Genomic DNA, 24,229 nt, shown 5'->3' with positions numbered 1-24,229 from the left:
TCAGCAGGATGAAGAGGTGTAAGTGCTCAAGGAGAAAGAATTGACTTATCTAAAGAAACGAGGGATAGGAATTTGAGGAGGCCAATTTAGACTAAGCAGAGTCACTGCTCTAGTGTTTCTTACCTTCTTCTGGAAGCTGCCCCACTCTGGCCCTCCAGACCCATCTTCCAGAATTGATATTATTTATTATTGATATATAGGCATTTATAACTGTAAATTTTCCTCTAAGCACTGCTTTCACTGCATCCCATAAGTTTTGGCATATTATATATTTGTTTCCATTTATCTCAGAATGTTTTCAATTTCCCTGTGATTTCTTTTTTGACTTACTATTTATTTAACAGTGTGTTGTTTAATTTCCACATATTTGTGAATTTCTCAAATTTCTTTGTTACTGATTTCTAATTTCATCCCATTGTAGTTGGAGAATATACTTTGTGTGACTTCTACACTTTCAGATTTATTGAGACATTTTATGACCTAACGTATAGTATATCTTCTGGAGAATGTTCTGTGTGCACTTGAGAAGAATGTGTATTCCACTGTTGTTGGACAGAGTGTCCTTTAAGTGTCTGTTGGGTCTAGTTGGTTTATAGCATTGTTCAATTCTTCTATTTCTGTCTTCTGTATAGTTGTTCTATTCATTATTAAAAGTTGGATATTGAAGTCTCCAAATATTATTGTTGAATTTGTATTTCTCCCTTCAGATCTGTCAGTTTTTGCTTCATGTAATTTGGGGCTCTGTTGTTAGGTGAGTATATACTCATAACTATTCTATCTTCTTGATAGAGTGAATATTTATCATTAAAATATGCCTTTCTTTGTTCTAGTAACAATTTTTGTCTTAAGGTGTATTTTGTCTTATATTAGTATAGCTACTCCAGCTTTCTTTTGGTTACTGTTTCCACGATGTGTCATCTTCCTTTTTATGTCTTAAAAATTTTCAGTCTGTTTGTATGTCTGAATCTAAAGTGTGTCCCTTGTAGACAGCATTTAGTTGAATCATAATTTTAAAATCCTTTCTGCCAATCTTGCCTTTGATTGGAGTATTTAATCCCTTTACATCTAATTTAATTACTGATAGTGTAGGATGTATGTTGGTCATTTTGTTTTCTATATGTCTTTTTTATTTCCCCATTACTGCCTTCTTTTTGGCTTAATGGATGTTTTCTACTTCTAGTATACCATTTTAATTCCGTTGTCATTTCTTTTACTTTTTTTTCTTTTTGAGTTTCTTATTCCTTGTACTAGGCATTATTTAAAATAGCAGATTTTAAGTGTCTTTTAAGTCCATCATATGGACATCCTCAGGGATGGTTTCTACTTTTTCTTCCCCATGTAAGGGCCATACTTTCTTGTTTCTTTGTGTAGTCTCAGATTGGTTAGCTTAATGGTCAGCTAATGACTGGACAGAAAATTCCTTAAATGCCTAAATTAAGGAGTCTCCCAGTCTTTGATGGTGGGCTCTGGGTGTGTGTGTGTTGGGGTATGCTTTCAACACTTAGCCAGGCAGTTGACAACTCTGCCTTAACATTCACTAACTGCTTGTGCAAAGCCTCAGGGTCAGCCTGAGGTGAGAGTATAGGGCCTTCTCAGTTCTTCCCTGAACATGTGCACAGCCCTACACATGCATGGACTTCTAGATTCCCACCAATATGGTGGAGTTTTTCAAAGCCCTTATGTATATCTCATTCCCTTATTTTCCCTTAAGTGTTTTGTATAGCCTGTTGTTTGCCCCAGCTGTTACTACCTCAGGCAGCTGCAGAATTAATTAATTGTCTCTAATTATTTTTGACAAAGGGTTGTCACTGGACAAGTTCAGAGTTAGGTTAAATAAAGACAGCTCTGCAAGTGGGCTCTTCCAGGGAACCACCAGACAATTTTCTGGGAATGAAACTTCAGAGGAGCTCCAAATCCATTTTGTTCCCTCTGGTGGCTGCTTGGCTGATAATTTTCCCATGATAATATGCTGTTGGTTTTCAAGGCTAGTGCAGAGCTGGAGAAGAGGGAATAGGAATGGTACATGTTAAAATGACACAAAGCTTGCTGTTCTTACCAAGAGTTTTATCATTTTCTTGAATAAACACTCCCTGGTTTATTTCAAATCTTTGATTAATTTCCAGAGCTCTGAAAAAGTTGATTCTAACACTTTTTCCAGTTTTCTTTGTTGCTTTTATGGTGCAGGGAAATTTTAGAGGTCCTTATACCACCATTTTTGCTGATGTGAAAATAGGAAAAGTATTGAACCTGAAATCAAGGTCCTATTTTTCAACTTAGTATTTTTTGGTTTTGGGCTTACCAGTTGATCAAGGAATCTAAACTTGTATTTCTTTGTCTTAAAAATGGGCATATTAGTATCTGCCTCTCAGAATTATTACAGAGGTTAAGTGAGATAATGCATTTAATAATGTGCTGAATAAAAACTAATCTGTAAGTACTGTCAGATGGAAGGACACATAAGGCATTTAAAAGGAAAAATGAAAAAAACGATTTTGTCATTCAGGTTTTGTTTATGAAAGCAGAGCCACCTTGAGTATTTTGGGGAATAGAGGTTCGCTAAAAGAATTAGATATTACACACATGTGGGAAGGAAAATGAAGGAGTGAAAAAGGGAGTAAGAGGATCAGGGAAAGAATCATTTAACGATCCACTTGAAGCATTGGCACCAGTGCATCAGTCAGAACTTACAGGGGAATCTGAGAAGCCACGTACTTCCAGCCATTGAAATGGGAGGGTGAAGAAGGAACTTGTGGAGAGGTCTGTGGAAAGCTGTTGGATCTCTGTAGCTACAAGCTCTGTGGGTCCAAAGTGAAGTGTCTTATGGTGGGCCCGGGGTTGCTGTTGGTTGGCAGGGCCAGCAAGTGGAAAGACACATAGAGCATGGTCAAGCTGGGATCTTCAGGACATCTCTGCCTCTTGTTTGATGTCATATTTAACCATGACAACCTTCCAAGAGTAAAGGATGGTTGTTGCTTTACTTCTGCCTTTCAAATCCTTAGCAAGTTTCCCTTCTGACCAACTCTAACACGAAATCAGAAGGGAAAGGGATTTTAGAAAACGTAGTTCCCAGCTTAAGCAAGTACATAGCATGATCTGGTACATATGACTATGCAGTGGTTTAGTCCTTTTACTTGGGAGTTTACTTATTTGGAAAGTGACAAACTACTAATAGGCCCAGAGTATTGTATTTTTTAAATACAATTAATTAATTAATTTTTCTTTTTTTGGCCAGTTTTTTGGATCTTAGTTTCCTGACCAGGGATCAAACCCATTGGACTGCCAGGGAATTCCCAGACACAGAGTATTTTATAGATTGTGTTGTATATGTAAAGAAGAATTTCTGATTTGGGGGAAACATACAGTTTCTTCAAAAGAGGTTTAGATATTGAAGCATTCTTAGGGCATATAAGAACAAAAATAACTAGAAATAATAACAAAAATAACACATAAACATTTATTTTACATATCTTGCTTTATTTAATAGATGAGTTCCTTCTAAGGAACATATAAAATGAATTTTTATAAATGAAAATTTTCCTAATAACAAGTTACGGTGACAAGAGTATGTAATTTCCAATTGGTTTTTGGTTGACATTGGCATATAATTTTTTATTTTAGTTTCTTGACTTTTATTAGCATGATGTCATCAAGACTGGTAAGGTCTAATGGGATAGTGAGACAATCAAGGTCCTTGCAGACTGAATTATACTATAAGTCTATGTAATTCTGAGGAAAGACAGGGAAAGTCTACTTCTCTCTGTGCTAGTTAAAGCCCACTGCATTTGATGTTGCCTGGTTATTGGGTAGAGAAAAATGTATTTGCTGTATCAGTACCTGTTTAGCATATGTCAAGAGCTGTGATTATTTGCTACAGTAAAGAGATCATGTCTGGAACAGTAGCTATAATTAGAGTGCCATTACATTAAGTTTATAATAATCTATGACATTTTCCAGGACCCGTCTGTGTTCTCAATTTAAATGGGTAGGTTAAACGGCCCATGCACACACGTACAAACACATACACTTTGCATTGTCTCTCAAGTTTTTGATAGTGGCACACATGTCTGTGATTTACATAGATAATGTGGTGTTGCTTTGGGTTTTCTCTTTTAATGAGGAGAAGCAGCTTCAGAGGCTTTCACTTGGCCCCTTATTCCGAAGCAGCACTCACTGTGGACTCTGCTTGTTGCTGGATGTATGTAATTCACCTCTGTATTCAACTAGGAAAGCGACCACTGGGTGGGTTCGGGACTTAGTCCATCCCATGGTAGGCTTAGTATCTCCCATAAACCCACTAACTCAACATGGTGATATTCTGGGTCCCCAGGGATTAGCAGTAACTAAGAGCTAATCAACCCTGAAGAGAGGAGGGATTTCTTTTTCCCCAGGATACAATTACCTGGTAAATGGTTATAATTACTTATTTAGGGAAGAAGAATTGTGTTATATACTTGTTATGTTATCACAGGGTCCTTTCTCACCAGTACTGAGTTGCTTGCTTATTTATTTGTTTGCTTATAAGAGGCTCTGAGTCTGTGAAATGACTCAGGGATAGGAATTGGGTGAGAGACAGTGTTTCAGCATGGTGATTCATGTCAGACATCTAGTCTCCGAATCTAGATTTTTTTTTTTAAGTCTTACTAGATCAAGTTGTACTTAGTTGACTGTTTATCTAATTTGGTTAAAAATCTTTATGATCAGTTGGCCATCACCTGTGATCCATGCTAGTCACACCGTTCTACTTATCACTCTGGCTGTGCCTGTTACAAAGAACTATGTTCATCTTGCTTCCAGGGGCTATCAGCAAGTCTACTACCTTGGCTTCTGATCATCCCCATTGAAATCAGGAAGCTCATTTAATAGAAGGACCTCTCGGCTTTACCTCCAGCTTACATAGGATATCTACTATAGCACTTTTCAAAATGCTGATACTCCCAGGTACAATGTATTTCTCAAAGTCAAGGTGAAAGGAGTATCCCCTTGGCCTTAATGGGGGATACAGGTAGGGTGGGTAGTAGGTTGCAAATGATAAATTAACAACAGCCTTTTCTCCTAAGTTGTTGGATTCTTTCTTCCATATTACACCAAAGAATTTTTGGCGTCTCAGCCTTAGTTTTGGCCATGCTTGAGTCTTGGTTTTAGTCAAGCAGTTGAGCAAATAGTTTGGAACCATCCCCAGCTGCTTGAGTTAGAACTGTGAATCAAAATTTTCTGATGAGTATCTACATTAAGCTGATTTAAAATTATGATCCTCTTTGTCTATGGTCTAGCTCCCTTAGAATCTTTTTCCACATGGTCCCAAGGTTTTCTCTCTAGAAAGTAACAAAATCTTGCAGTTCTTTTTGTGTATAAACCCATTTACATGTCTGGAGGCAGTGAGGGGTGGGAGGGGTTAGGTAATAGGAGAGAACTGGCATTCTCTTGCAAGGTAACTCCTTGAGGTGTAGTTGTTACACTGTCCTTAAGCAAGGTAGCACTAGTCTTATCAGATAGGGGAGGGTTGCCTCTGCTGGCTTAGGAAACTCCATAGAATCTGGGGGTTTTCTGTTACCTGAATCATCCCAAATGTCCCCATTTAAATTCTTGGGTCTTGCTCTTTTATGATCAGTGTCCTCTTCTCCTGGCCATGATGAAGTAACTGGCACTAGAGTAACCCTCTCGCTTTAAACAACTGTTGCAGTTATTATTGGTATATAACAAACCACATCAAAACATAGTGACTTAAAACAATAGCGGTCGTTTATTTCATTGTTTCTGTGGAACAGAAATTTAGGAAGGCCACTTGTGACATGAGAAAGGTGAGGTGATACAATATTAACTCTAAATGAACTTAGATCAATTGAAGACGCACATGAGTAGCCCTAGAGCAATCATGAAAATTTAATAAAATGATGTGTAGCTAAGAGGCAATAGAGGAAATAAAATGAATGAGTAAAGCATATTTGATTAACCCAATCAAATGCCCTAACTTTCACATAGAACTAGTGAAACTGAATTCATCCTATACTGTAATTCAGCAATCCTATAAGAGCAATGCCTGCATCTGATTTTTGCCTGTACCAGCTTGGCAGCTACAAGGAAAACAAATTCTTTTAGGAAATTATAGAAATTCCCTGGTTCTCTGGCCTTGAGGATTTAGAACACTGAGTGTCATTTTCTATGTTTGAGCTGTCCGGTGAACTCAGGACCAGCTGACCTACCTCACAGTCTTGCGCTGTCTCACAACGTCCTGTCACTCAAACTGCAAAAGCCTTGCGTTAGATCGGTGTTTCATTCTAAGTTACCGCAGGTGATAATTTAAGTAATCCTTTCATCACTGGACGTCATGGACTAGTGATGTTAAACCCTGTCATGATCACTGGATCCTCATTGTCTTCAACTCCAACCAGATCAGATAACCAATCACAAACTTTCACTTTTTTTTAAAACATTTTTATTGGAGTATAATTGCTTTACAATGGTGTGTTAGTTTCTGCTTTATAACAAGGTGAATCAGTTATACATATACATATATCCCATATCTCTTCCCTCTTGCGTCTCCCTCCCTCCCACCCTCCCTATCCCACCCCTCTAGGTGGTCACAAAGCACCGAGCTGATCTCCCTGTGCTACGCGGCTACTTCCCACTAGCTATCTATTTTACGTTTGGTAGTGTATATATGTCCATGCCACTCTCTCACTTTGTCCCACCTTACCCTTCCCCCTCCCTCCCCATGTCCTCAAGTCCATTCTCCAGTAGGTCTGCATCTTTCTTCCTGTCCTGCCCCTAGTTTCTTCATGATCTTTTTTTTTTTTTTTTTAGATTCCATATATATGTGTTAGCATGCGGTATTTGTTTTTCTCTTTCTGACTTACTTCACTCTGTATGACAGACTCTAGGTCCATCCACCTCACTACAAACAACTCAATTTCGTTTCTTTTTATGGCTGAGTAATATTCTATTGTATCTATGTGCCACATCTTCTTTATCCATTCATCTGTCGATGGACACTTAGGTTGCTTCCATGTCCTGGCTATTGTAAATAGAGCTGCAGTGAACATTGTGGTACATGACTCTTTTTGAATTATGGTTTTCTCAGGGGATATGCCCAGTAGTGGGATTGCTGGGTCGTATGGTATCAATATCAAAAAAACAAACAACCCAATCCAAAAATAGTCAGAAGACCTAAATAGACATTTCTCCAAAGAAGATATACAGATTGCCAACAAACACATGAAAGAATACTCAACATCATTAATCGTTAGAGAAATGCAAATCAAAACTACAATGAGATACCATCTCACACCTCTCAGAATGGCCATCATCAAAAAATCTACAAACAATAAATGCTGGAGAGGGTGTGGAGAAAAGGGAACCCTCTTGCACTGTTGGTGGGAATGTAAATTGATACAGCCACTATGGAGAACAGTATGGAGGTTCCTTAAAAAACTAAAGTTTCACTTTTTTCAGGAGTATATTGAAAGCAGTAACTTCTGTACCCAGTTACTGTAATCGTCATTGTTTAATTGCAGACCACAGAATCCACTCTAACAGTTTAAAGCAGAAGTGGGAGAGTGTGGGTATCAAATTTCAGTGACATGCTGTCAAGAGAAATGCCTCAACTACACTGTAAGGTCATTTCAGCAAAAGTCCTGCTGTGGCTACAATCTGTTGTACACAATTTGGTTGAATACATACACGTATATACGTAAAAATAAATATATTAAATACAAAGTATATTGAAATGTACCTACTGAAAAATCAATATATCGAATACAGAATTATAGTTAGGTACATTAATAACTGCTGTATTATCTGTGAATAAAGGAATTACATGGATTATATTTGAAAACTTCATGTTTATTTTGGCCGTTTAGGACTTGGAATTGTTTTCTCTTAGAACCTGTTTTATAAATTCCAGTTTCATTTTCAGACTAGCCTAAAAGACCTACATAACCCATACTGTATCAGAAATGCAAAAGAAGCAGTGGCATCCAAAGACACTTATAGAAGCACAGCCGTCTTTTAAAAGATTTCACAAAAATTAGACTGCTTAAGACTTAAATTATAGATATGTTGAACCTAAAGAAAATAAGATATACAGACTTTAAGATTGCCAGCCACGCAAGTTAGGGGGTCTAAACTACCATTTTAGCTACCAGAGGATGGCTTCCTGGATGTCTACATCTACTTTGGCCAGGGCTGTCTTGGCATATTTGGTGACCCCACTGCTGTTTATGTGGAAGTATTTGTGTGTGAGGATGGAAAGTAGAGCTGCTACCATGCTTCTTGCCCTCTGTTGAAATTAATCAGAAATGGGGGTGGGGGTGGGTAACAGACATGGGTGGGGGAAGTGGGGTAGTATATGTCACAAGTACAGAGTTAGCTTGGGTGACAAGGTGAATCCGAATTGTGGACACATGAGAATAATACCCAAGCCATGTACTGAGGATGGTCTTTCATTTCTATAGTGAATGGACTGTCTGGAAGCAGATAGGTCTCATGTTGGCAAGGTTTTTTTTTGTTTGTTTGTTTGTTTTTTTGGCCACGCTGCACAGCATTCAGGATCCTAGTTCCCCAACTGGGGCTCAAACTGTGCCCTCTGCAGTGGAAGCACGGAGTCCTAACTACTGGACCACCAGGGAATTCCAGCAGGTTTTATCTGTGAGGTGTGATGTAGTTCAGTTAAGAGGTAGGTGTTTAGCAGTGCCTATTAAATTGTACCCTCTCCCTTCTTTTATAAATTTTTCAGCGATCCCAGGCTCCTGAAGCATAACATTTTTATTTATTTATTTATTTATTTATTTATTTTTTGCGGTACGCAGACCTCTCACTGTTGTGGCCTCTCCCGTTGCGGAGCACAGGCTCCGGACGCCCAGGCTCAGCGGCCGTGGCTCACAGGCCCAGCCGCTCCACGGCATGTGGGATCTTCCCGGACCGGGGCACGAACCCGCGTCCCCTGCATCGGCAGGTGGACTCTCAACCACTGCGCCACCAGGGAAGCCCAAGCATACCATTTTTAAAAAGGGAAAACATACTTTTCATTGCTCTTGGGTGGAGGTGAATTGAAGGCTCTGCTCTAACAAACGGTCACAGTGGTGACATCTGGTAGAGGGAGCAGGGAAAAGGGGAGGTAAATGAATCACCCCCAGTATCATGAAGTCAGCCTCTCCTCGGGGCCTTTCCTTGAGGATTCCAGAGGCCAGTGAAGCGTGTTCACCTCTTACTTCTTGTTCCTCTGTTCCTTGTACCATATTGATCTTCTACTGTTCCTCTCTTTTTCAGCCTGTGTGCCAGATGCATGAAATAAGCAGGTCATCTCAAACTTTGAAAATAAAATTTTGGATCATGTGACATAAAAGATTGTATATGTGCTAAAAAATAGGCATTTGTCACTATTCAGCAATTTAGTTATTTCTGTTGTTATTTCTAGGCAGAAGAAATCCTCAGGCAAGAGCTGGAGAAAAAAGAAACACCAAGTCTATACTGCTTGCTTGGGGATGTCCTTCGAGAGCACTCTTACTACGACCAGGCCTGGGAGTTGTCTCAGCACCGCAGTGCTCGCGCCCAGCGCTCCAAAGGCCTTCTCCATCTGCGAAGCAAAGAGTTTAAAGAATGCGTGGAGTGCTTTGAACGCTCGGTGAAGATTAATCCCATGCAGGTTGGACAGTTCATAAAGCCTCATCTGCTCTTGCCTTTCTTTGATTTTGACTTACTGAATGAATACCCGTTTTCTTTCATAAAGGCTGGGGAGCTCATCTGTGAGCTAAGAACCTAGCCTTGAAAATACTTCTTGCTTGTCACTAAGAGTGGACAGGTTGCTTTTCTCTTACTCGCTTTCTTTTGTGCTTCTTTTATTCACTTTTCTCTTTCGTTTTGTTATTTCTCTGCTAACTGTCCTTAACACAAATACAGCTATTAAAGTTAGGCTTCATTTTGAGTAGATATACTAGGAAGGAAGTGAATGAGAGTCAAAATTACAGGCAGTGAAGGACTCTGCAAGTAATTGTTGATGTCAATAATGAAAGAAAAACCTTTATATAAAAAGGGTAACATATAGAATGGGTAGTTGATCATTTTAGGAAAAAATTGTCTGTATTTACATGCACAGAAGCATTTTTAAATGTTTAAAAAAATTTTTAAGATTTGAAAAAATAATGCAAAAGGAACCTGGATCTTTAAAATAAGTAAGTGCAAAAGAAATCCACAGGAGAGGACCTAATTTTGAGGGGAAAGAGATCAACCTATTTTGTATTTAATGATACTCAGTTAGTTAAATGGGGTTTTTTTTTTTTTTTTTTTTTTGCGGTACACGGGCCTCTCACTGTTGCACCTCTCCCGTTGGGGAGCACAGCCTCCGGACGCGCAGGCTCAGCGGCCATGGCTCACGGGCCCAGCCGCTCTGCGGCATGTGGGATCTTCCCAGACCGGGGCACGAACCCATATCCCCTGCATCGGCAGGCGGACTCTCAACCACTGCGCCACCAGGGAAGCCTAGTTAAATGGTTTTATTCCTAGAAATGGTTATTTTTTTTAACTAAACTTTATGACTGCTTTCCCAGTCACCAAAGTCACACATACCTGTCAACCATGCTCCTGACAAACATGCACACCGACTTGGTATAATTTTAGTTATAATACTAATTTAATATCAGCCACTAATATTTACTGAGTACTTACTATGAGCCAGGTGCCTCTCTGGGCACTTTGCTAGTATTTGAACCCAGACAGTCTCACTCCAGAGCCAGCAGTCTGTTCTTTTTTAAATTGTGATAAAAAGCCTGTAACATAAAACGGTTTACCATGTTAACTGTTTCTAAGTGTACAGTTCTGTAGTGTGAAGTACATTCACTTTGTTGTGTAGCCATTGCCACCACCCATCCTTACAACTCTTTTCATCCTGCAGAACTGAAACTCTGCACCTAGTAAACAGTAGCTCCCGGTTCTCCCCCCCACGACTCTAGTCCCTAAAAACCACTCTACTTTCTGTCTCTATGAATTTGGCTACTCTAAGTACCTCATATGAGTGGGATCATACAGGATTTGTCCTTTTGTGACTGGCGTATTTCACTTAGCATAACGCCCTCAAGGTTCATCCATGTTGTATCATTTGTCAGAATTTTCTTTCTTTTAAGACTGAATGATATTTCACTGTATGTACATACCAGTTATTTTATCCATTCATCTGTCGATGGACACTGGGTTGCTCCTACCTCTTATCTGTTGTAAGTAGTGCTGCAATGAATGAAGGTGTGCAGAAATGGTCCCTTTTGAACTGGGTAGACTTGAGGCATATCTTTTACATTGAAAAAAGATCAGAACACATTTTTTTTTTTTAATGACAGGTTGAGCTAATTGCTTACTTTCCTCGCTCTGGGTAGTGAATACAATGAGAATCTTTCTCATCTGTGAGCTGGTGAGAAGCCTGGAGAAGAGAGTAGGACAGGTGGGAATACAGAATATCAGCAGAAGCTGACAGTTGCATTTCACAGCAAGAATGCTTAACATAAGAGTTGGTTTTTGTTGACAACTTGCTCTATCTCAGAGTTCTCAACTGGGGATGATTTTGTCTCCAGGTCCTTTGGCAATGGTGGGGAGGTGAAGGGGTGCACTACTGACATCTAGTGGGTAGAGAGCAGGGATGCTGCCAAACATCCCATAATGATCAGCACAGCCCTCCACAATAAAGAATTATCCCGGCTAAAATGTCAGTAGTGCCAAGGTTGAGAAACCCTGCACTAACTTGATTATCACTGGGCACTTTTTTTTGGTAGAAAATAGAACTCAGTATTGTGTTACTAAAATTTTACTTCTATGGAAAACTGTATCATATCCTTGCTTATCTGTTTAAAGTTTACCCAGCCACAGCTGCCATAAGGAGTGGGGAAAATAAATTCCCTCCCTTAGCCTCCATTGTCTAAGTTAAATCACACACATGAATTGTTTTCTCAAGCACACAGTCTCTTAACGTCCAGCCTTAACATTGTCCTCCTGCCTCACTGGCTACTCCTTCTCAGTCTTCTTTGCTGGTTCCTAGGGCTTAGTCGTTGGGCTGTATATCTCTGTCTACACTCACTCCTTTGATTTAATCTAGTCCCATAGCTTAAATACCATCTGTATGCTGACAACTCCCAAAAGTTTATTTTCAGTCCTGTCTTCTCCCCTTAATTGTAGACTTCCGTATCTCACTGCTTTCTCAGTCTCCCCATTCGTTACTCTGACTAAACATTTCTAATATCCGAAATACTGTTCTCCCCCTCCTAAAAGCTTTTGCCCCCAAGATCATCCCCATCCCTGTAGGTGGCAGCCTGTTTGGTCTTGGAGTCGTCCTTGATTTCTATTTCCCTCGTATCCCACATCTAATCTATCAGCAAATTCTAGGAGATCTGCCTTTGAAATATATCCAGAATTGGACAACTGCTTGCTACCTGCCACCATTCTGGTCAAATACCCATCACCTCTCACCTAGTTAATATATTACCTCCTTACTGGTCTTCCTGCCTCTGTCTTGTTACAATCTGCCTATACTCAATGAACATCCAAGTTGATCCTTTCAAATGCAAGTCATATGTGTCATTCCTCTGCTCCATCACCAGGTCTCTGACTGGCTCAAGGCTTTTCCAAGCCTAGCCCCTGTTGCTTCTTTACCTTCCTCCTCCCATTCTCCCCCTCACTCACCCCACATTAGCCTCTTTGTTCTTCTCTGAACATTCCAGGCACATTTCTGCCTCTGGGTTTCATCACTTGCTGTTCCTCTGCCTGGAATGTTCTTCTTCTGGATAGATATCTGCATACCTTGCTCCATGAGCTCATTCACTTCTGGGATCAAATGTCACTTTCTCAGAGAGGCCTTCCATAATCATTCTATTTAAAATCACACCCTCACTTTCCACCCTTACCTTACATTCCTTATTTTCCTTCCCTACTTTATTTTTCTCCATAGTACTTAGCACCTTCTAATATTATATATAGCTTACTTAAAAAAAAATCTTTTTCTCCTCCACTACAATGTAAGTTCTATGAAGGTAGAAATTTTTATCTGTATGGTTCATTTACATTTTCCTAGTGCTTATAACAGGGCCTAACACATATTGGGTCTTTAATAAATAATTGTTGAATGAGTGAACAAATAATATCTTCAACCAGTTATTCAATCAAATACATATTAATTGTCTGCTGTACACATGGCATGGAATCAGAGGAGGAAGCAGTAGCAGCAGACCACCAGATGGCCTGGTTTGTACCCTCTTCTACAATCTAGTGAAATGGACATAGACAAAGCTAGCCAACAGTATGAGGCCTCAAAGAAAAACCCAGAGAGTAATTTTTAAGACACTACTTTTATAGAGGCCAAAGAGACTATTTCTGCCTTTTGTAGACAATGATGAAGAGAGGATGGTGAATTGGGCTTTGAAGGACACATAATACTTGAATAGGCCAATGGAAAGGCAGTGGTGAGGGCATTCCAGGCAGGTGAACAGTATGAGCCCAGCCCTGGAAACACAAAGAGAAGGGGGGTGCGTGTGCATGTGTGTGTGTGTGTGTGTGTACAGAGTGTTAGTGAATAGGCTAGTTTTTTAGAGTGAAAGGGAATAGGGCAGTCCCAGTGGGAAAGCGAGACTGGAGCCAGATTATGGAAGGTCTTGAAGGTGAGGCCTTTGGTTTTTTTTATTTGGCAGGTAGGAGGCTATTAAAGGGTTGATTTGTGTTTGGCTTTGTTGAATTGAAGGAATGTGGTGTGCATGGAGGTGATTTAAGAATATTGTTTTGGCAACTCTGTGGCCATGGGAGACACTAGATGTAGGCAGGCTTAGGAACTATAGCAGTGATCTAGCAGGACAGTTGGCTGTGAGGGAGGGGCAATAGGAAAGAAGGGGTGGAGTAAGGGAATTCGCAAGGGAGGACTTGACAGGGCCCAATGGCCTCATTATATGATTTCAAATTAATTACTTATCAAGACAAAGAAATGACAATTGCTCCAAGCAGCGTCACAGAGCAAACAGATATTATGTGAGGATATTTTGCAGTTTGTCATATGGATCGAATTCAGGCAGGCTGTAAGCCATGCCAAAATTTGCAGGCGTATGATACTACAGTTGTACAGAACTACTACAAGATGCAAACTTGAACGCTGTAGACTTACTATAACTCGTGATGCAAGTTAGAATTGTCTCTGAAGAAGGAGAGCTCCTATATGCTATTGTCTCCTCTAAGTCGTGGAATGAAAGGAAAATAGAAAAATAGAATTTAAAAAATTCTATCCCTGCTTTTCTGACATATCCAAACAATTAGGTTTAATAACAAAACTCAGGCAAATGAGAGAGATACTTGAATGGCTTTTGTGCATTGTAATGGCTTCCTGAAATCAAATTGTTATAAAAATAGGAATGTTTGGTTTTATATCAGGGATGGTCTACAAAACTAAATGCATTTGTCTATGGTGCATTTGTTAGAGAACCAGAAGACATGTGTACCATTTGCATTTGTGTTGAGATTGCTAGGTACCAATCGTTTACCCCTACCTGTTTCATTTTCCCAAGTAACTTTTTTTTTTTTTTTTTTTTTTTTGTGGTACGTGGGCGTCTCACTGCTGTGGCCTCTCCCGTTGTGGAGCACAGGCTCCGGACGCACAGGCTCAGTGGCCATGGCTCATGGTCCCAGCCGCTCCGCAGTATGTGGGATTTTCCCAGACCGGGGCACGAACCCGTGTCCCCGGCATTGGCAGGCAGACTCTCAACCACTGCGCTACCAGGGAAGCCCTGCAAGTAACTTCTGAAACTACTAAAATTCAAAATCAACCATAGACTTCCGGGGATTGTGGGCTGTTAGAAGCTGAAGTGGGTGGTAATAGGAACATACATATTGATAATTACCTTAAATGTAAAAAGATTAAATGCTCCAACCAAAAGACATAGACCGGCTGAATGGATACAAAAACAAGACCCCTATATATGCTGTCTACAAGAGACCCACTTCAGAACTAGGGACACATACAGACTGAAAGAGAGGGGATGGAAAAAGATATTCCATGCAAATGGAAATCAAAAGAAAGCTGGAGTAGCAATTCTCATATCAGACAAAATAGACTAAAACAAAGACTATTACAAGAGACAAAGAAGGACACTACATAATGATCAAGGGATCAATCCAAGAAGAAGATATAATAATTGTAAATGTTGATGGACCCAACATAGGAGCACCTCAATACATAAGCAAATGCTAACAGCCATAAAAGGGGAAATCAACAGTAACACAGTTATAGTAGGGGACTTTAACACCCCAGTTTCACAATGGACAGATCATCCAAAATGAAAATAAGTAAGGAAACACAAGCTTTAAGTGATACATTAAACAAGATGGACTTCATTGATATTTATAGGACATTCCATCCAAAAACAACAGAATACACTTTCTTCTCAAGTGCTCATAGAACATTCTCCAGGGTAGATCATATCTTGGGTCACAAATCAAACCTTGGTAAATTTAAGAAAATTGAAATCATATCAAGTATCTTTTCCGACCACAACGCTATGAGACTAGATATCAATTACAGGAAAAAATCTGTAAAACACACAAACACGTGGAGGCTAAACAATACACTACTAAATAACCAAGATATCACTGAAGAAATCAAAGAGGAAATCAAAACACACCTAGAAACAAATGACAGTGAAAACATAACGACCCAAAACCTATGGGAGGCAGCAAAAGCAGTTCTAAGAGGGAAGTTTATAGCAATGCAAGCCTACCTCAAGAAACAAGAAACATCTCAAATAAACAACCTAAGCTTACACCTAAAGCAATTAGAGAAAGAAGAAGAAAAAAACCCCAAAGTTAGCAGAAGGAAAGAAATCATAAAGATCAGATCAGAAATAAATGAAAAAGAAATGAAGGAAACAATAGCAAAGATCAATAAAACTAAAAGCTGGTTGGTTCTTTGAGAAGATAAAATTGATAAACCATTAGCCAGAATCATCACGAAGAAAAGGGAGAAGACACAAATGAACAGAATTAGAAATGAAAACGGAGACGTAACAACTGACACTGCAGAAAAACAAAAGATCATGAGAGATTACTACAAGCAACTCTATGCCAATAAAATGGACAACCTGGAAGAAATGCGCAAATTCTTAGAAATTCTTACTGAACCAGGAAGAAATAGAAAATACAAACAGACCAATCTGAAGTACTGAAATTGAGACTGTGATTAAAAATCTTCCAACAAACAAAAGCCAAGGACCAGATGGCTTCACAGGCAAATTCTATCAAACATTTAGAGAAGAGCTAACACCTATCCTTCTCAAACACTTCCAAAATATAGCAGAGGGAGGAACACTCCCAAACTCATTCTATGAGGCCACCATCACCCTGATACCAAAACCAGACAAAGATGTCACAAAGAAAGAAAATTGCAGGCCAATATCACTGATGAACATAGATGCAAAAATCCTCAACAAAATACTAGCAAACAGAATCCAACAGCACATTAAAAGGATCATACACCATGATCAAGTGGGGTTTATCCCAGGAATGCAAGGATTCTTCAATATATGCAAATCAGTCAATGTGATACACCATATTAACAAACTGAAGAATAAAAACCATATGCTCATCTCAACAGATGCAGAAAACGCTTTTGACAAAATTCAACACCCATTTATGATTAAAAACCCTCCAGAAAGCAGGCATAGAGGGAACTTACCTCAACATAATAAAGGCCATATATGACAAACCTACAGCCAACATCGTCCTCAATGGTGAAACACTGAAACCATTTCTACTAAGATCAGGAACAAGACAAGGTTTCCCAGTCTCACCACTATTATTCAACATAGTGTTGGAAGTTTTAGCCACAGCAATCAGAGAAGAAACAGAAAGAAAAGGAATCCAAATCGGAAAAAAAGAGGTACAGCTGTCACTGTTTGCTGATGACATGATACTATACATAGAGAATCCTAAAGATGCTACCAGAAAACTACTAGAGCTAATCAATGAATTTGGTAAAATAGCAGGATACAAAATTAATGCACAGAACTCTCTTGCATTCCTATACACTAATGATGAAAAATCTGAAAGAGAAATTAAGGAAACATTCCCATTCACCATTGCAATAAAAAGAATAAAATACCTAGGAATAAACCTACCTAAGGAGACAAAAGACCTGTATGCAGAAAACTATAAGACATGGAAGAAAGAAATTAAAGATGATACCAACAGATGGAGAGATATACCATGTTCTTGGATTGGAAGAATCAACATTGTAAAAATGATTATACTACCCAAAGCAATCTACAGATTCAATGCAATCCCTATCAAACTACCACTGGCTTTTTTCACAGAACTAGAACAAAAAATTTCACAATTTATATGGAAACACAAAAGACCCCGAATAGCCAAAGAAATCTTGAGAAAGAAAAGCGGAGCTGCAGGAATCAGGCTGCCGGACTTCAGACTATACTACAAAGGTACAGTAATCATGACAGTATGGTACTGGCACAAAAACAGAAGTATAGGTCAATGGAACAGGATAGAAAGCCCAGAGTTAAACCCACACACATGTGGTCACCTTGTTTTTGATAAAGGAGGCAAGAATATACAATGGAAAAAGACAGCCTCTTCAATAAGTGGTGCTGGGAAAACTGGACAGCTACATGTAAAAGAATGAAATTAGAACACTCCCTAACACCATACACAAAAATAAATTCAAAATGGATTAAAGACCTAAATGTAAGGCCAGGCACTATCAAACTCTTAGAGGAAAACACAGGCAGAACACTCTATAACATAAATCACAGCAAGATTCTTTATGACCCGCCTCCTAGAGAAATGGAAATAAAAACAAAAATAAACAAGTGGGACCTAATGAAACTTATAAGCTTTTGTATAGCAAAGGAAACCATAAACAAGACGAAAAGACAACCCTCAGAATGGGAGGAAATATTTGCAAATGAAGCAACTGACAAAGGATTAATCTCCAAAATTTACAAGCAGCTCATGCAGCTCAATATCAAAAAAACAGACAACCCAATCCAAAAATGGGCAGAAGACCTAAATAGACATTTCTCCAAAGAAGATATACAGATTGCCAACAAACACATGAAAGAATGCTCAACTTCATTAATCAATTGAGAAATGCAAATCAAAACTACAATGAGATATTATCTCACACTGTTCAGAATTGCCATCATCAAAAAATCTAGAAACAATAAATACTGGAGAGAATGTGGAGAAAAGGAAACCCTCTTGCACTGTTGGTGGGAATGTAAATTGATACAGCCACTATGGAGAACAGTATGGAGGTTCCTTACAAAAGTAAAAATAGAACTACCATACGACCCAGCAATCCCACTACTGGGCATATCCCCTGAGAAAACCATAATTCAAAAAGAGTCATGTACCACAATGTTCATTGCAGCTCTATTTACAGTAGCCAGGACATGGAAGCTACCTAAGTGTCCATCAACAGATGAATGGATAAAGAAGATGTGGCACATATATACAATGGAATATTCCTCAGCCATAAAAAGAAACAAATTTGAGTTATTTGTCGTGAGGTGGATGGACCTAGAGTCTGTCATACAGAGTGAAGTAAGTCAGAAAGAGAAAAACAAATACCATATGCTAACATATATATATGGAATCTAAAAAAAAAAAGGTCATGAAGGACCTATTGGCAGGACAGGAATAAAGATGCAGACAGACTAGAGAATGGACTTGAGGACACGGGGAGGGAGGGAGAAGGGTAAGCTGGGATAAAGTGTGAGAGTGGCATGGACATATATACACTACCAAATGTAAAATGGATAGCTAGTGGGAAGCAGCCGCATTGCACAGGGATATCAGCTCGGTGTTTTGTGACCACCTAGAGGGGTGGGATAGGGAGGGTGGGAGGGAGACGCAAGAGGGAGGGGATATGGAGATGTATGTATATGTATAGCTGATTCACTTTGTTATAAAGCAGAAACTGACGCACCATTGTAAAGCAATGATACTCCAATAAAGAGGTTAAAAAAAAAAAGAAGAAGCTGAAGTGGGGGAAGTGGTCACTAAACCTCCCAAGCAGGATTTTGTAGACTCAGGACCAGAATTAAAACATAAATCCTTAGGTCTACTCTTAGGTACTTATTCTCATTGTTCCCTACTTTTATGCAAAAAATAAAAACAAAGAAATTGTTCAGATATCAAGCTAGTATGTGTAGCCCTGAAAAAGGAACATGTTACTTCCTATCATTTTTTACCCCTCCCTCAGCACAGATACTTTATTTCTTTTATTTTGTCAATTTTCCCCCTTACCCCCCTTAAAAATTTAAAATTTTCCTTGACTTTCCTCCTCAATTAACTGGTCATCTTTGTAAGGTTATATGATATTACTGGCAGTATATATATGGAAAGATACATGTGTAGGCAGAAGGGCTATAGGAGTTGAGAGGAGGTGAGGGGTCGCTGTGGCCTGATGGAGCCAGAAATGGGACAGAAGTTAGCTTAGATGTTCACTGATGGATGCAAAGTGAGTAGATGTGCAGGAGGGGGACTGGCTTCACGGGTAGGAGAAAAGCATGAAGAAAGGTGAAGATTTGAGAGTTTACTAAGTGGCTCTCCTAGTTTGTGCCTAATATCCTGATAACACATCCAGTTTATTGTATGTCCCAGATTTTTACTTTTTTTTTTTAATTTAATTTTTGGCCACACTGCACGGCATGTGGGATCTTATTTCCCTGACCAGGGATTGAACCTGTGCCCCCTGCATTAGAAGCTCAGAGTCTTAACCACTGGACCACCAGGGAAGTCCCCAGATTTTTACTTTTTAAATGAAGTGCTATTATTACTAGTTACATTAAAAGAAGTTGGAATGGGTTTTCATAGACATTCATTTTGTACTTCTGTCTTCAGCCATAGCCTCATCTAGTGTTGTGTTTAATGCATGTGGTGGATGGAGCTCCCACTTTACGATGTGCTATAAAATCTGAGAGGTGGCCAGTAGGAGCCTGTGTCTTTTATCCCCAACGCTCTCCAGATGCAACTTAACTACATTGCCCTTTAGAGGACAGTGTGTAGGGTGCTGGCTGGTAACATCAACTGTGTTTGCTCTGAGTGGCTGAGGGCAGCCACCTCCTTCAGGTTTTGGGTGGTGGTAGGAGAAATGTTTGAGCCAATGTCTCTATAAGCCCCTTGGTATATATCAGACACTTGTGCCAAGCTGCAGCCTGTGAGATGCATGATGTTGCCTGGTTACCAGTTGGCAGAATTAGTGGGAAATATGGGGAATTGTAGGCTAGATAGATGTATGGGGAGTAGAGGCAAAGCAGTCCTGCCAGAAATAAAAGCACATGGAGAATAGGCTGAATTCCCTTGCTGCAGGGGTTTGGTCACTTACTGTATGTTCTAAATGTACCACTATTTCTATATTATATTGCTTGGTAACTTTTTATATAGTTTATAGTAAACCCCTTTGTCAGCAATCATCTCCAAAAAGCAAACAAATTTTTAAAATGTGTTTTTAGGGAATAATTAAGAACTTAATTTTCACTTGTCAAGAGAGTAAATTAATGTATTAATATAATTAAATTCCACCTCAGGGGCCGTAATCATATCACTAATCACATGAAAACCAGAAGACCCAAGTCTTCTGAAGAAACATTAGTGTTTATGTCAAAAGTTAGTAGTTGTTGTTGTTGTTGTTGTTTTAATAGGAAGCATGTCCAAAGATGACAATTTAATATGCAGCTGTAGGAGGTGTATTTTCATGTCATTCTGTGAGACTGGACTTTTATCTAGAGCAAATGAAAATGCGCAAAATTAGTTTAGAAAATTCGTTGATACCAAATTTTTTCGTGCGTATGTGAAAAGTGAGATCATAGCTGTTAATGTGCTAGCTCTTAGCAGAAGTAGTTCATTAACAGTTGAATCTGCCAGTTTTATATCAGTGACATCAGATGCTTCAAATAGAAAACTCATTAATTTGGTTCTCATAATGGTTTTAATTTTTTTCACCTAATTATTGGATTCAAAATAAAATTTTTGGAAATTCACTCTATCAAAGTTGAAACATCTGACATTATTCTGAATGCTATTGTTAAACATCAAAGATAAAAGTATTTCTTTTAGTGGTGATAATAAGGATACAAATTTTCATGGAGCATGACAACATGGTAAAAGTAATTCTCTTTTTGAATTAAGAAAACCAGTGGAGCAGAAATGTACTTGGAATGGGTTGTAGTGGTGGACATAATATGGTCCAAACAAGCTTCTACCAATGGAACTAAAAACTAGCGGTCGTCATTTACACATACTTTAATATACACTGTTTGGGTAATTGAATTACAAAATTCTTGTGATGTCTGATGTGATGTCTGATGTTGAACTAAAATAAGATTAGTGTGGCAGTGTATACTTTCTCTTGTTGCTGCCCATCACCTAATGCACTATAAAAATGTTTGAGTTTTTTGAAGATTTTTTTTTTTTTTCTCGGTACGCGGGCCTCTCACTGTTGTGGCCTCTCCCGTTGCAGAGCACAGACTCTGGACGCGCAGGCTCAGCGGCCATGGCTCATGGGCCCAGCCGCTCTGCGGCATGTTGGATCTTCCCGGACCGGGGCACGAGCCCGTGTCCCCTGCATCGGCAGGCGGACTCTCAACCACTGTGCCATGAGGGAAGCCCTTTTGAAGAATTTTTTAATACATCAATTTAAGTGTCCTATAATGATAGGAACTTTTTTTTTTTTTTTTTTTGCGGTACGCGGGCCTCTCTGTTGTGGCCTCTCCCATTGCGGAGCACAGGCTCCGGACGCGCAGGCCCAACGGCCATGGCTCACGGGCCCAGCCACACCGTGGCATGTGGGACCTTCCCAGACCGGGGCACGAACCCGCGTCTCCTGCATCGGCAGGTGGACTCTCAACCACCGCACCACCAGGGAAGCCCGGAACTTTTTTTTTCTTAAGGAGTCTTTCGTTTTGGCTGCATTGTGTTCAAAATCAATTAGAAATCTTTTATGTATTCAATTAATGGAGTTCAAAAAAATTTCAGCTTTTACAACTTTTACCAGATTGTAATTATTGAAAGCAAACTTTCAAACAGGAAGACATTGAAATTTATCTTGAAGAGGAACAATGAGAGTTTAAATCGTGTACAGGATTTAATTTAATAATGTATAATTGTACTTTTGAATATCCCTACTGTGTTAGTCTGCTAAGGGCTGACTAATACTACAGACTGGTTGGTTTAAACCACTGTGGTTTAATTATACTACAGACTGGGTGGTTTAAACCACTGTGGAAATTAATTTTTTCACAGTTCTGGAAGCTAGAAGTCCAAGATCAGGGTACCTTCAGGGTTGGTTTCTGGTGAGGTCTTTTCCTTGCTTTTAGATGGCTACCTTTTCACTGTCTCCTCACATGGCCTTTTCTCTGTTCATGTGTAGAGAGAGCTCCAGTATCTTTTCTTCTTCTTCAGAGGATACCAGTCCTGTTGGATTAGGGCCTCATCATTATGACCTCATTTAACCTTAATTATCTCCTTAAAGGCCCTGTCTCCAAATACAGTCACACTGGGGGTTGAGCTTCAACATATGAATTTTGAGAGGGATACAGTTCAGTCTGTAACATCTACCTAGGAGGAATCTTTCCTTTGTAACCTTTTGTTATGAAATTTTCAATTATACAAAATATATACTAGCAGAGACCAGAATAAAGAGTCCCCTCCCATGTGCCTATGAACCAGCTTCAACAGTTACTAACTCCTAACTGGGCCTGTTTCATCTATATTTTCCCACTCCATCCCATATTATTTTGAAACAAACCCAATATATCATTTCATTTTTAAATGTTTTAGTATGTATCTCTAAAAAAGTAAGGACTTAAAAAAATAACCAAGTACCATTGTACTTAAGATATCAATAATAATTTGCCAAAAACTTTTGACTGAGTTTTTGATTTTAACTGAATAAATTTATATTCTATTCTAGAATAGAATGTAATTGAGAAGGCCTATAATTTATAAATTTTTAAGTTTGATGAAACCTACAAAGAATCATAAATTTGATGAATTATTTGATGAATTTTGTCCTGTTAAAAATATTTGTTGAAGAAAGGTACTCTAAATGGAGGCCAAAAGACCGGACCCAAGAAAAATATTTATAAGCTTCAGTATTAACAAAACTAGAATTCAGAATATCCTCTGTTTAGCAGCAGTTGCTCCGAGCTTCCTAGTTATCTCAGTACATTAAAAAAAATTTTTTCCCGGCTCTATTGAGATATAATTGACATATTGTGTAAGGTATACAACTTGATAAGATTTGATACAGGTATATATTGTGAAATGATTACCACAGTAGCATTAGTTAACACCTCTATCACCTCACCTCTGTCACCTTTGTGTGTGTGTGATGATAACATTTAAGATCTACTCTTTTAGCAATTTTCAAGTATATAATACAGTATTGTTGACTATAGTCACCATGCTGTATGTTAGATCCCCAGAACTTATTTATCTTATAACTGGAAGTTTGTATGCTTTGACCAACATCTCCCCACTTTCCCCCACCCCCAACTCCTGGCAACCACCATTCTGCTATTTCTATGAGTTTGGCTGTTCTAGATTCCACATACAAGTGAGAGCATATGGTATTTGTCTTTCTCTGTCTAACTTATTTTACTTAGCATAATGCCCTCAAAGTTCATCCATGTTGTTGCCAAAGGCAAGATTTCCTTCTTTTTCATGGCTGAATAATATTTCACCCTCTGTGTGCACACACTCACACAACTTCTTTATACATTCATCTATTGACAGATACTTAGTTTGTTTACACGTCTCAGCTATTGTGAATAATGCTACAGTGAACATGAGGGTGCAGATATCTCTTCGAAGAGTGATTTCATTTCCTTCAGCTATATACTCAGTAGTGAGATTGCTGGATCATATGGTGGTTCTATTTTTAATTTTTCCTCAATACATTTAGAATATTTTCTCAGCTAAAATTATTATGACCTACAGAGAAGAGTCAATCAAAAGTTTTAACAATTCTAAATGTATTAACAATAAATTTGACAATTAACAATAAAGAACAACTTTGAAGTAGACAGCAGGCAGTTTTATGAAAAAATTAAAAGTACTAAGGTACTGAAAAAATTATCAGAAAATATCGATGACATGGTACTAGAATTAGATACGACTAAGGAACTGACTAGAGGATATGAATATCTGCTAAGAAAAATTGATTTTAATTCTGTAATATGTTAGAGAAATATGCAAATGT

At 38.8% G+C, this 24,229-nt stretch overlaps 1 protein-coding gene across 2 annotated transcripts in view; it reads left to right on the top strand.

Annotated features, from left to right (window-relative positions):
• Nucleotides 1–24,229, top strand: part of TTC27 (tetratricopeptide repeat domain 27) — a 181,641-nt gene that overhangs the window by 114,166 nt on the left and 43,246 nt on the right. For both annotated transcript variants that reach the window (XM_081254404.1, XM_081254403.1), the window contains exon 13: nt 9,413–9,640. In XM_081254404.1, the coding sequence (XP_081110530.1) occupies nt 9,413–9,640 (228 nt within the window). The remainder of the gene's footprint in view (nt 1–9,412; nt 9,641–24,229) is intronic.

Source organism: Mesoplodon bidens, assembly GCF_964165515.1.
Source record: "Mesoplodon bidens genome assembly, chromosome: 14".
Lineage (NCBI taxonomy): Eukaryota > Metazoa > Chordata > Mammalia > Artiodactyla > Ziphiidae > Mesoplodon > Mesoplodon bidens.
Note: the sequence above shows the minus strand (reverse complement) of the source record. Positions and strands in the feature narration are given on the sequence as shown.